General features: G+C 31.1%; 1 protein-coding gene across 2 annotated transcripts; it reads right to left on the bottom strand.

Annotated features, from left to right (window-relative positions):
• Nucleotides 1-12,036, bottom strand: LOC134683859 (major facilitator superfamily domain-containing protein 1-like). Of its 2 annotated transcripts, XM_063543168.1 has the most exons (13): nt 11,711-12,036; nt 11,007-11,107; nt 9,268-9,371; nt 8,186-8,241; nt 7,720-7,863; nt 7,245-7,403; nt 6,827-6,942; nt 5,102-5,202; nt 4,662-4,782; nt 3,884-4,021; nt 2,838-2,977; nt 1,692-1,806; nt 1-555 (listed from the first exon to the last, which is right to left on the bottom strand). In XM_063543168.1, exons 1-13 carry the CDS (start codon nt 11,724-11,726, stop codon nt 430-432), a joined length of 1,437 nt encoding a protein of 478 aa, XP_063399238.1. In that variant the 5' UTR covers nt 11,727-12,036; the 3' UTR covers nt 1-429. The 2 variants fall into 2 exon arrangements, with proteins under 2 accessions (XP_063399238.1, XP_063399244.1); XM_063543174.1 differs by lacking the exons at nt 11,007-11,107; nt 11,711-12,036 and adding an exon at nt 10,675-10,735.
• Nucleotides 12,037-13,712: the final 1,676 nt, after the last annotated feature.

Genomic DNA, 13,712 nt, shown 5'->3' with positions numbered 1-13,712 from the left:
TGAAAGATTTTATGAAAATTTATTAAAACTCTGTTTAGGAGCAGTTGCCGATATGAAAGTGGAGTGAAAGAATGAACAGACGGACTCCATCATTATAACATACTGCCTGTTTTATTAGCGAGAGGTATAGCAACATAATAAATATAATACAATCTATACAACGTAATACATACTGGACCCCAACATATAGTTACAACTATTGCAGCAGTTGTACTGACCAACAAATTAATCTCACATACAACTCATTTTAATCTGTACACACCTATATGTACATGTCATATTTTACAGACAAATAACACTTGACACAAACAGGAAAGCAAAATTTGGACCCTTGTACAAGTAGAGTACATTCATCTACTATGCCTATGTACAAATAGTGAGTATTAACACAATCTTAATATGTCATTATTAATTTAGCCGACTCAGTGTCTAGTTTATACTTGGTTTACTAGCATCTCGTAAAAGAGGACGTCTCTCATCATCTTCTTCTATTTCTTTTGCTACTTGTTCTGCTATTGCCAACTTCTGTTTTCTACTAAGATTTAATATACCACCCTGAAAAGGTAAATAAATTCATTTTAGTCTTCAGGCTGCTACTATAAGTAAGTTTATAATGTAGTATCAGTACCAGAAAAGAAGTTGTCCCAACATATCTGATATGTCCCAGTATGTTTTAAATCATCAAATCTAGATGTTTTTGTCAATGCACAAATTTTCTTCTGATTTCTTAACCTGAAAGACAGAGGGATGCTGATAGATGTATCCAACAGAAGTCTCCATGAACACAACAACCACACCAGCTCTTAGGTCATATCTGGATACCGCAGTCTAAAGAAGGTCATTTGCCAAAAAAATCCAGAATTTCCTGATTTTTTTAAATTTCTAACTTCAACCGAACGTGCAACTGGAAGTAGTCATTTCCTTGGTGTATTTCAGTATTAACCTGATCAGTATTTATATGCCCACAGGTTTACATTATTTTGGGAAGATTTGACCTCTGAAGTTTGTTGTTCAGACATCCAAGGGAAGCCCCTCCCCTCCAAAAAAATCCAGTTTTCTCTGATTTCAATTTTCAATGTTCATATTTGAGCTGAAAATTACCATTAGACCTGAGAAACATGACAATGAATAGTAGAAGGTTGATCATGCATAAAAATTAGACTATGAAATTAATTTCATACAGTTGACCTAAAAAAAAGTATGGAGAGGCATTGGAGCCAAATAATGGTATTTTTGCTAAAGCCTTTATTTTATGCTCCCTGCATGGTAAGGGTTAATATCATCAAGAAATAAATCTGGAAACTTTTCCATAGAATTAACTTATTGATAGAGTAGATTATGTCTTATACAAATTACTGTGGATTCATTTACTCTAGTGGGTACTAATTTGTGTGGATTGAGGAAAACATGCATATTTGTGGATATTTAATTTCATGGTTTTGCCAAAGTCTGCATAAATTTGTAAGCATTTTTTTTTGTAATTTGTTAGACATTGGAATTTATAATTCCAGGGTAACCACAAACTCAATGAAAAATGCTATAATGATGAATCAACAGCATTCTTTAATCATCTTTAATAATTAAATCACAGTTTTGTATATATACGCCCAGTACACTAAAAATTACAACTTATACCTATTAACTTCCAATATATATCTAACCAGTCATGAACAAAGTAGGTGAATACATACCCTTCTTTTATCATTTAGATTAAGAATTGTAGTGGTAGCAACACAGGCCAACGAATTGGCCAGCAGATATATCATTACATATTTCCATCTCAATAATGAATCTTCTCTTGACAAACTGAAAGCAGACAATATTTTTATGATTTATTTGTGGGGTAATAATAATAACATACATTTTTTTCCACAGAAATACAATAAAACTACTCAAAAATGCATCCATAAATTGCAATATAGTCATCCATTCATGCATTACTATTCACTTTTAAAACAAAACATAGAAGGTCCTTTCTTGAAACTAGCTACTTTACAGATAGTTATAAGCATAAATTTCTTGATCAGATTTTGATTTTTTTTATTTTATGGTCCTGTGATTATTACTGAAAATAATTAATTTTAACAGTGTCAAAAAGCATTTTTGTTTGCATTCATGTTTCAAAATATATATATTTGTAACAATTATTTCTGTGAACCCTTTAAAAAAAAAAATATTCCATACAATCTAAGCAAGAATCTATTTCCACATGACACTTTGATCAGTCTGACAATCCCATTTCCATGTGTAGTGAACTTTGAAATCTGGATCAAAACCCTAATGCATAACACCTGTATGTTTCAAATATTTCTGATGAACATGACTCGGTTTTAAGGAGTTGATGTGATGACAACTTCATGGTGAACCACATATGTGTTAATTATTGTAAAATTGATTACATATATTATCTGTTATGTTTTATATTCATGTTTTTTTCCTTTGAATTGTTTCACATTTTTATTATAGCAGATAATATGGCTTTTCTCATTGTTGAAGGCTGTCCTGTGACATATAGTTGCTTAAATCCACTTCATTATTGGATTCTATTGGATAATTGTTTAATTGGCAATCATACCTTGTCTCACTTCTTTATATCTTAAACCAAAGTTTTAATCAGATCCTGGAAAGACCTACTACTGAACAGACACTCTGACAGGAAAACATGATGCCCTTCCAAACATAGGCCAGGCACAAATATTTTCATTTGTGCAATGTATCAAGGATTATTTATTTTTTATTTTTAAATTTTTCTATATAAAGGTATTTGTAGATAAAGACTGAAAGGATCAAAGAAACTATTTCAAAACAAACTAGATTACTAGAATAGATAAACTTACTCTTGACTTTTGCCTAGTATTTGTCCGACAACCAAGTTAGATATTCCTATACCAATCATCTGTATTGAGGTAGTTAATCCCATAGCTGTACCGACTGTAGCCTGACTCACAACAAGTGGGATTGAGGGCCACATACTAGCCTACAAATCATAAAATATGATTTTTTAATGAGTTTTTCATGAAGAATTTGTACTAGTAACAGAGTGGTCCTGTAATCTGGGTACATTTTCAAAAATCATAATAGCCATGTGTTCCAGTTTCTTATGGGGATAAAAGCTTTCAAAACTGAATACTTCTATCAGCCATACAGAAGACAAATATAATATTACTTTCTTTCAAAAGCAAATACAACTTATAGGATACATACCTTCTTTAGACTAAACTCAGATGAAATGTTTGAAATGACCAGTTAGGTGTAGTCCATTTAGAATGTAGTACAAATGTACAGATTATTTATCATGAACTTTCACATTTACTTTCTTTACACAGTCAACATCCCAACAAAATATAATTATGGACTGTAGAAAAGTTTCATATACAAAATTGTCAACACAAGAAAGTTAATTTCACTGAGGTCATCATTTTCATGGGAGATAACTCACGTACAAATCAAGAAACTGAAAAAGTGTCTGGCTAGTGAAAAATAGTGTTATTCATTGCTGGTGTAAACTTTAAGGGTTATTTGTCCTTCCTGGCAAATTAATAAAAATTAACTGAATTATTCCAGGTCACATATAGTTGTTAAATTCTATGTCATATAGTCTCTGATGGAGAGTTGTCTCATGGCAATCACACCACATCTTCTTATTTTTATATTGGTGTCAAGATACTTACAAATAAAAGGACTACTCAAGTAGAATTTAGCAAATATAACATGACATAAAAGAATTATTTCTTTAATATAATGTCCTTTTAAAAGATGCCCCTTAAAGTGGGGAAAAAAGTCAATAAAAATAAACAAATAAGCTGGTGTTAGTTGAGGGTGTTGCTGTCTTTCATAATGATTTATATTTAGGTTTATAAATCTAACTACATGTATAACTTACTGCAGCAAAAGAATAGGTAATTCCCAGCCATAAAGTTGCCACTAGTGGGTATACATAAGTAAACGCTAGTATTCCAAAGACAGGTATAGTTAACAAGGCACAAGTTAAGGCAAGAATTCCTCTCATTCCAATTACATCCTACAATATATAAAGTTCCTAAACTTAGACACTGTTTTCTAGGTTAGTCCATAAGCTTCACGAATTCTACAATATTATAACATAATGATTTCCTTTATAAATAGTTGACACAGAGATATGTCTTATCTGTATATAATTTTGATTATAAATTGCAAATGTTGATATCAAAGTATCAATAATTCACATTGCAAAACATATGAAGTAGATGAACCAAATACATCAAATGTGAATACCTTTACAGTACTATTTTTTAAATGTTGTCAATTCAACATGGCAGGGTATGAAAATAGCAAGGGGCCACAGGTCAATGGCCCCTAAAATTTGGTGTTGGCTATTAAAATTTTTGCTTTTCTTGTATTATAGGACTATACATGTGGGCTACACAATTTTTAAGCTGTGGGCTACCATTGCGAAAGTTTTAAGTTATATCCCTGAATGGCGGTGACAATTAATACGAAACATATTACTATAACAAATGACAGAAACACTGTGTTTGTGTAAATTCAAAGAAATCTGAGTAAATGGGAATTACAGGCAACTTTTTACGGTTTATAAATAACCAAACAACTTCTATATTGTACAGTATTTACTTTTAAATAAATACAACATCACATCAAAGATATAAACAAAGTGTACTTACAATTAAACCACCAAGAAATGGTGACAACACCATAGAAACGTCATATACTGCACCAGCCAATATAGAGGATGTTCTCTTACTGAAGTCATATTTATCTTTATACTTTTCAAAAATAAAATCACTGAAAAAGAGATTACATGTTCAATTTTAATTTAATCCTAAATCAATTTATGCAAAAGCATATGAGGAAAATGAATAGATTCCCAATATTGTTTGAGAATATAATACATGTACTGTTTTTTTCTAGATTAATATTTTCATATTTTTATACATTGAAGGAAAAGTGTGTAACTATGTTGTCATGAGCATGAGGACTCTATAGTTATTTCTGCTGACTAATATAAAATATTTTGGAACTATAGGCTATAGCAAAGATGATGTTTTTTTGAAAGTCTTTTTCCAAAATTAAAATTAATTATTCCGTCTATAACATACTATACCTTGCATCTGCAACAAAAGGGAAAACTCCATTATAGAAGAACATAATGGTCAATGCCAACAACCAGTACGACATGGAGAAATACTTTATGTCTGTTACTTTCTATAATGTAGAACAACAAATCAATTATGTAAATAAATCTATAGTGAATTGTAAAACACAACAATTGCACAAGAGGATTTTTCTTTCCCTTGTTGTCAATCTTAAGTATATTCTTTAACCAAAGTAATTAACACCAGAATTTTACAAAATGTCTAACTGCAATATTGAAACTTTATATATATCGGTAAACAACACAATAACTTTTAAGGTGTAACACCACTAATTCGGGCCCGGCCAGAAAGCACATACCAGAAAGTAGTACATATTTAACACAAAATAGTTCCTGTGCATGGACATAACTTTCAAAATATTTAGAATATTTTATTAGTTTTGGTATCAAATGAAAGCTGCATGACTGGTGATCATTGTAGATCAATTTTTGACTGATAAATTTGAATAATAAAATAATGGCATGAAATTTAAAAAGGAGGGTACATTTTGCCTTTTTGTCAGATCGGAAGTACCTGTTTTGGTACATCCGAAGTTCTGGGAACCAGTTCTTTCTTATATGCAATGTAAGGTATGTTGATTTTTTCAGTACAGGACACCAGAAGGTGTTGCTTTGACATGCAATGATTGCCACTTTATTTGAACTTAAAATAAAAGAGGTGTGCCTGTTTGAAACGGAGGAATTTAACATAGAAAGCAATGGGACCATGAATTAGTGGTGTACTTCCTTAAGGGTCAATCAGGCAGTGGTGAAAACCTGACAAACAAAATGCCACTCAAGTTGACAATAATTAATGCTTAAAATGTATTATAGTGCACAAATATATTATTCGTTTCCTTTTCCTGTTATGCTAATTCAAGATATAATTTGGTTGAAATGCACTAAAAATTGACAATTAAGGGGAGATAACTCTTTTAATTGCTATTAATCTAACCAAAATTTATCTAGATATTTCTCTAATTATAATTACAAGACAAGAAGAAACAAAAGACTGACCTTTCTAACTTAGGATGAGGGTAACTTCAAAATAGGATGGTAAGTTGGTGGGTTTTTTTCTGACATGTTTTTTAATTTTTTTTTCTAAATTGCCTGATTCTTGCAAAGACTTGAACATTTAAACTTTTAGCCAACAAATCTGTTATATCGATATTTTTTTTTATTACAGTGAAAAGATAGGAGAAGTACATCAAAACTACATAGGCAAATGTTCTCAATCAAAGATGATGAGAGTATTTTTCAAAATGTGCACATAATGGGAGCCTTTGGTGACAGCAAACTAGTTTAACCCTGCCACATTCACTTCTCATAAAGAGATAGTAATTTTTTGGTTGTCATTTTTTGCTGTATACCATTTTGTTTTTTGTTCATTATTTTGTAAATGAATCAGGTTGTTAGTTTGAATTGTAGAGTATTGTTTCAAAATATTAAGAGTATGAGTCAACTTAACCAAAATTCATTAAGAAGCATTTTTTCTTCAGATGTAAACATTCAAATAAAAATGATATCAAAAACATAACATATGTCAGACAACAAAAATTTGTAGTCATATATATATTATAAAATTACTCTGATTTGCCTTTGTTATTGGGTTGCTGTCACATTGATATTATATCTACATCAACGTTTGTTCATACTACATGACATGAGTTAATGAGCTATGTCATATGTACTTACTAGTTTTTTAGACTCTGTTTGAAGGTTTTGTTCATCTCCCAGCTGTCTTACGCCATATATATCCATAAAACTTACAATGAAGGATGAAATAAAACCCAAACCACATAAGATTGCACCTACAAAAAGAAATTAATTACTGTTGTTGAATCAATAATATTTAGAAAAATCACATATTAACAATTAATACATGGTGTCACTATAAAAGAGGGGTGAAAGATACCAAAGGGACAGTCAAACTCATAAATGGAAAATAAACTGACTACGCCATGGCTAAAAATGAAAAAGAAAAAACAGACAAACAATGGTACACATGACACAACATAGAAAACTAAAGAATAAACAACACAAACCCCACTTAAAACTAGGGGTGATACTTCATGAATTATGCAAATGTTGAATGCTTTTAAAAATCATATACCTGCCCATAAAGTCCATGTCAGTCCATAAGCATCCTCAAATATCTGTGTCATAAAGAAATTCAATACACTTCCAAGACGTGAAAAAGCCAAAGTTATTCCAAAGGCCATAGCTAATTCCTTGTTTCTAAACCAGTATGCTGTAATTCTATTCTGAACAACTGAAAAGACATTAAGAGATATTTTGTATTTATATATTAGAAAATTACAAGCTAAACTTAACCAACATTAATTAATAAAACATATTAATATTTTCAATGAAAGAATAATATAAAATGTTCTGTCAACCATTACAAATGCATTATATTTTCTTCAGGTGATAAAGTAAAGGTAATTATTTAACCTTTTCTGACTTATACTTTAACAGCATCACATTAAATGATTTAAAGCCAGTGACATCATTGTTTTCACCCAAACATATTGTCACATAAACTCCTAAAGGAACAGTCTGTTGACAGGGTATAATATCAAACTTACTTGTCAAAGAACCATTCCCAGATCCAAACAACAACCGACCAATTAACATTACTGGTAACATGGCTGATGTTCCTTTGAAGAATACTCCTGCAGCAAATGTGGCTGACCCCAGAACACACAGGAATGAAAATAGGAATAATCCAACTGAATAAACAAAATAAACATTCATGATGTGATGTTAATAATTTGATAAGTAGAAATCATGTAGCACAATTTTTTATCAAAACGAAACAGACTTGTAACAAAAACATTTGTTTAAATGGTACTGAAAAATCTGTACCATCATGAACCATACAAGAGCTCAAAAGATCAGGATGTCTGAGTTTATTCTTTCTGCCCTTTGCAAAACACTGTTTCCTGCTTTTTTGTTTATCGAACTTAATTCAAAGAATATAAAAAATGTAACGAGATATTCACAAACAAAAAAGTAATAATGTTCAGTGTAATTAGTTACTATAATACCTACTTCTATTGCCTAGTTTATCAATCAGAAAACCAGCACCAATAACTACTACAGCATTCCTGTAATATAATTAAAAGTTTGTTTTAAAATCAAACTTCTTTTTTGAATATTGCTTTTAAATTAATAACTTTTTATTAAACAAACTGTTTAACATAGAGATATGTCAAACCTGTGTATAATCTATAATACTTGATGTTACTTATGTGTAAAAAAGAATGCTATAAAATTGATCAGACACATTTCAAATCACAGCTGACCTTGCAAGCCCCTCATGGGTAGTCAAGGTCGTTGAAAACCACCCTCAACATTAAATAACAATAAATAATAATTGAGTGCTATTGAAATTAACTTAATTATTAAGAGGTTATTACCATATGATTAAAATATAGAAGAAAAAGCGCACATGATTTATGGTGGGGATTTTTTGGGGGAAAGACGGATTGCGTCTTCTAAAAGCAAGTGTGAGGACAGCTATGCCTTAAGTTTATAAGAGTATTGCACAAAGGGTTAACATTTTCTATAACATCTTTACATTGAACTTTTGGATGTTATATGATTGATATTTTGTTGAGTAAACATGATTTATCTATTACATTTGAGTTGTAATTGGCTTTGAACTACCTTTCAGTAACTGCAAGTACTAATAGATCTTTACTTTATTAGTAGGTTTTTGTGGTTCAAGCTGATCTCACCGAATTATACTTTTTACAATTGAATTTTTAATACCTAGTTCTATTTGTTGTGCTGTAATACTACTGTTCCTGGTTAGGCAGAGTTGAGAGCTCACAAAGAATGTTTAACCCTATGGTATGATTGTCAATGAGATAACTGTCTACCAGACCTCAAATGAAGTGGTTAAAAATTCATTTATGGATAAAATGAAGGTCAAATTCACAACCATCACATAATGAGTATGAAAGGTATAAACTGACAAAAAAAATATTCTCTATGATTTGTATTTACTTAGGTCAAGAACTTAAAGCAAAACTTCATGTAAGCCATTCTTTGATATAAAGAAGGTCATGGTCATTTTAGATCTGGACCTTATCACTATGGACACCGTTTGCTGATAGAAAAAATCTTACGTCCATGCATAAATAGCATATAACAGATTGTAATCATCATTAGACATCCCAAGACATCCTTTACATTCATCGCAAATAGTGGAATTTTCTGTGCAGTTTGATACCTGTAACAAAACACATACAAACATAAATTGTAATAATAAAATTACGACATTTAAAAAACTATACTCTATAAAAAATATTGTTTATTTTGTCAATATGAGGTATGTATAATCATTAAAAATCAATCCAACAACAAAAATAACAATTGAATCTACATTTTTCAAAAAGATTCAGCAAGGACAAATAACCAGTAATGCAATCTTAATCTAGACTCAATTTAATTGAATAAAAGAGTTATAAATGAGCATTTCTCCCAAAAAATGAAAATAATGAGGTTATAAAATGTTAACATTCAACAAAAGAAATGAATCAAGAATGAAAATGATTGACAACACAAATCACTTCTATTCTAAGTTTTTTTTGATGATATTTTTAGAAAATAATATTATGTTTCAATTAAATACATTAAGTAAACAAATATATTTTGGTTTATACTGACATTACTTGTACACTATTCAGTAAACTGTGCTTGTATGAGACTTGGCATATCTACACAGCTACTTCCGTAATATTATCTATGCTTGTAAAACACAATGTACATCAAAACACTTACCAGGTAAACTATGGTTGAAAAGCCTGCTGCACATCAAAACACTTACCCCAGTAAACTGTGGTTGTAAAACCTGCTGCACATCAAAACAATTACCCAAGTAAAACTATGCTTGTAAAGCCTGCTGCACATCAAAACAATTACCCAAGGAAACTATGCTTGTAAAACACTATGCATATCAAAACACTCACCCCAGTAAACTGTGCTTAATTGTAAAGCCTGCTGCACATCAAAACACTTACCCAAGTTAAACTATGCTTGTAAAGCCTGCTGCACATCAATACAATTACCCAAGGAAACTATGATTGTAAAACACTATGCATATCAAAACACTTACCCCAGTAAACTGTGCATAATTTAAAGCCTGCTGCAATCAAAACACTTACCCAAGTAAACTGTTTTTGTAACATACCAAACACTTACATTTACCCAAATGAACTTTTGTTTTATAATACATTGTCATTTCAGGGCCTTTATAGCTGACTATGCAATATGGGGTTTGCTCAATGTTGAAGGCCATACAGTGACCTATATTTGTTAATTTCAGTGTTATTCTGGTCTCTTGTGAAGAGTTGCCTGATTGGCAATCATACCACATCTTCTTTTATATATTTGCTAGTAAAACTCAAGGCATATCATGTGCATATCAAAACACTTTACTGCAAAAAAACTGCGATTGTTGCTCATTCTGAATATCAAAACAGTTACCCCAGTAGTCTGTGCTTGTATAACACTTGGCAAATCAAAACAATTACCCCAGTAAACTGTGCTTGTAAAACACTTGGCATATCAAAACACTTAATTACCACAGTAAACTGTGCATGTAAAACACTTGGCATATCAAAACACTTACCCCAGTAAACTGTGCTTGTAAAACACTTGACACATCAAAACACTTACCCTATTAATCTGTGCTTTTAAAACACTTGGCATATCAAAACAATTACCCTATTTATATGTGCTTGTAAAACACTTGGCATATCAAAACACTTACCCCAATAAACTGTGCTTGCAAAACACTTGGCATATTAAAACACTTAGCCAATAAACTGTGATTGTAAAACACTTGGCATATCAAAACACTTACCCCAGTAAACTGTGATTGTAAAACACTTGGCATATCAAAACAAAAATAAGATCCAAATGTTAGCATACAGTTGAAAAACAGCAACAAGAAACGGTATGATCCTGAAAATATAAATTGGTACTACTAATCAAATCAATTTGAACATACATGTGTACATGTACATGTATCCTTCAAAATAAGAGATTATTTGTTAACAGTACTTTGAGGTTGCTTTCATAGGTCATGGTTCCATAGAACAAGTAGAAAGGGGTTATATGTGACTTTAATGGTAAAAAAATTATGGCAGTGTATGTATACATGCAGCCTTTATATGAAGTGTATACTCATACAGTATATATATGATACCACTTGACACTGTCGTTATAGACAATATATATTTGAGAGACTTTTTCTAAATGAGAGACAATCAATAAATTTTATGTATTTTGCAGTGATGTAATTAATGATTGGCATAACAGCATTATAATGTTGTTGCATGATGCTTTACTGATAATTGTTGATCAAGTGTGTAGACATATGCTTCAAGGATGTTTCATACATTTGTCAATTAAATATGAGTTTGACTTTTATATAGATATCTGTGTAGAGGTAAAGCACAAACTAAAGTCTGGGAACAAATGGTTGTCAACTTCAAAAAATACAAAAACGCCCCCTTAGATTATATATTTTACAGTTTTTGTTAATTAAATTATATTAAGACTTACTATCTGTTGCTTCCATATCTTTTTTGTCCGGCTATATTAACGGCTTAATGGTGTTACTAATTGTCAGTGTCAGGGACAGATCAAAAGTCAGTGTCACATGATCACTCAGAAGCTCTCAATTTAGTTGGAATCAGAATATTTTCATGCTGGTTGTCAGTATAAACCAGTTACAAATGAGATTCTTGCCAGAAAAATCCGTGGATAATACTAAATACTTCAATATATTTTAATTGGCAGCGACTTAGTAAAGTTTAGTAGTAAGAAAGTCGTGAAGTATTGTGTTGTTTATATTTGTTTCCATTCGAGTACTCTCGTGCCTGTTCTTTCTTACATGAAAAGGACAAATGTAAAAACCGCGGGAAATCTGATTTATTTACGGTAAAATTGCTTTGGTAATAATTACCAATGAACTTTCCGTTTTAGCGATTGTCATTTGAGTGAGGGTCTGGAAGTCTTTACTGAATTCTTAAATATTTAAAAAAAAATGAAATTATTTACCAGAGACATGCAGTAATGGACTTCTCACGGATGACTAACTATATATAATATATATATCTCTGATATTTTACTGCCTAACTAAGTTCTTTAATTTATAGATGATTTAAATTCCTTATTCTGTACAATCTTGGACAATTATATATAATTTAATATATTGAATACAAATTCCCAGGCAGGTACATTGCCGAGGTACATTGTTGTCATTGTTCATTTCTCAGTGTAATTAGTATATTTTGGTATATATTTTTTTCTCCCACCAACGTGTTATATATACTTTTGCCAGATTTGTAGTGTATAGTGAGACTATACAAATCCTTCACTTTTACACCCATTATTCTCTCTTCTTTATATTTTTTATGTTCATTTCGCTCATGATTCATTGTTTTTTGGCCGTAATTCTGTCTTAATTATCATGACTATATGCCTTATCCAAACCATCGTCACTTGGTTATTTTTATAGAAAAATATTCTCCTCTGCAATTATTGGGCAAAATCTTACAAACTTTACCGGAATATGTACCTTTATTTGGTATCTAATGTTTAACATGTTTAAAATAGCCATGGTTCAACATACACACCAAAGTATGAATTGTTTAGTGAGAGGATATCGTATATCATAGCGGAACGTGAATTTAAAGGGCAATGTTACGTTAGCTTCTTTTCTTTTTTTATATAAAAGAAGCTAAGAAGCTCCTGAATAGAGTCAGTTGCATATGAATTATAGGAACAATTCGCCAAGTAGATGAGCCCATTTGTTTTAATTCCCATAGGAATGCCAACTCAAATACCGCATGTAGATAAAGAGCATTTCAAACAATAGGTTTAAAAAAAATGAACTGAATAATGTATCGATAATATTGGTATCTTTATTTAAGGCAATGTTTGATCTCATTGAAACATATCATGCAGATCAAAAACAGTTGTTGTCCATTCGTTTGATCTTTTTGAGCTTTTGATTTTGCCATTTGAGCATGAACTTTCCGTTCAGAATTTTCATCAGAATTTCAGTAATTTTGTTATTTAACTTTCCATTTCTGTTCAGTGAAAAAAACGTGTAAAATACATAAAATCATAGTCATATTGGTATACTGGCAACCGGGCGCATGATAAAAATGTATAATAGGAAAACGAATTAAAAAGACAGAAATCATTTAATTTACCGTGACTAGTACTCAGTACTCTACAGTCATAATGTATTTTGCAATGTTCTACATAATGAGCACAATAGCACCGTAATAGCAACCACTGAATATAACCCTAAATTTGCAATACACTATTTCCCCGGCACTAGATATTCCCAAAGTCTAATCAAACAGAACACACCTTTCATTATTGAGTCTTCAGTATTAGGGAATAGAAGTTAAGTTACTAATGGTCTCCTTCCAACCGGCAGTAAGACCATTGGTTACATGGGGCTACTGTTAGTTTGTTTAAATTGTATAAATTCACAGCCACCTCAGGTAAGAATTGGGACAATTAACATGGCTCCTGGTGTGAAGACTTT

Source organism: Mytilus trossulus, chromosome 1 (assembly GCF_036588685.1).
Source record: "Mytilus trossulus isolate FHL-02 chromosome 1, PNRI_Mtr1.1.1.hap1, whole genome shotgun sequence".
In the NCBI taxonomy this organism is placed as follows: domain Eukaryota; kingdom Metazoa; phylum Mollusca; class Bivalvia; order Mytilida; family Mytilidae; genus Mytilus; species Mytilus trossulus.
This window is presented reverse-complemented; position numbering and strand designations above follow the sequence as displayed.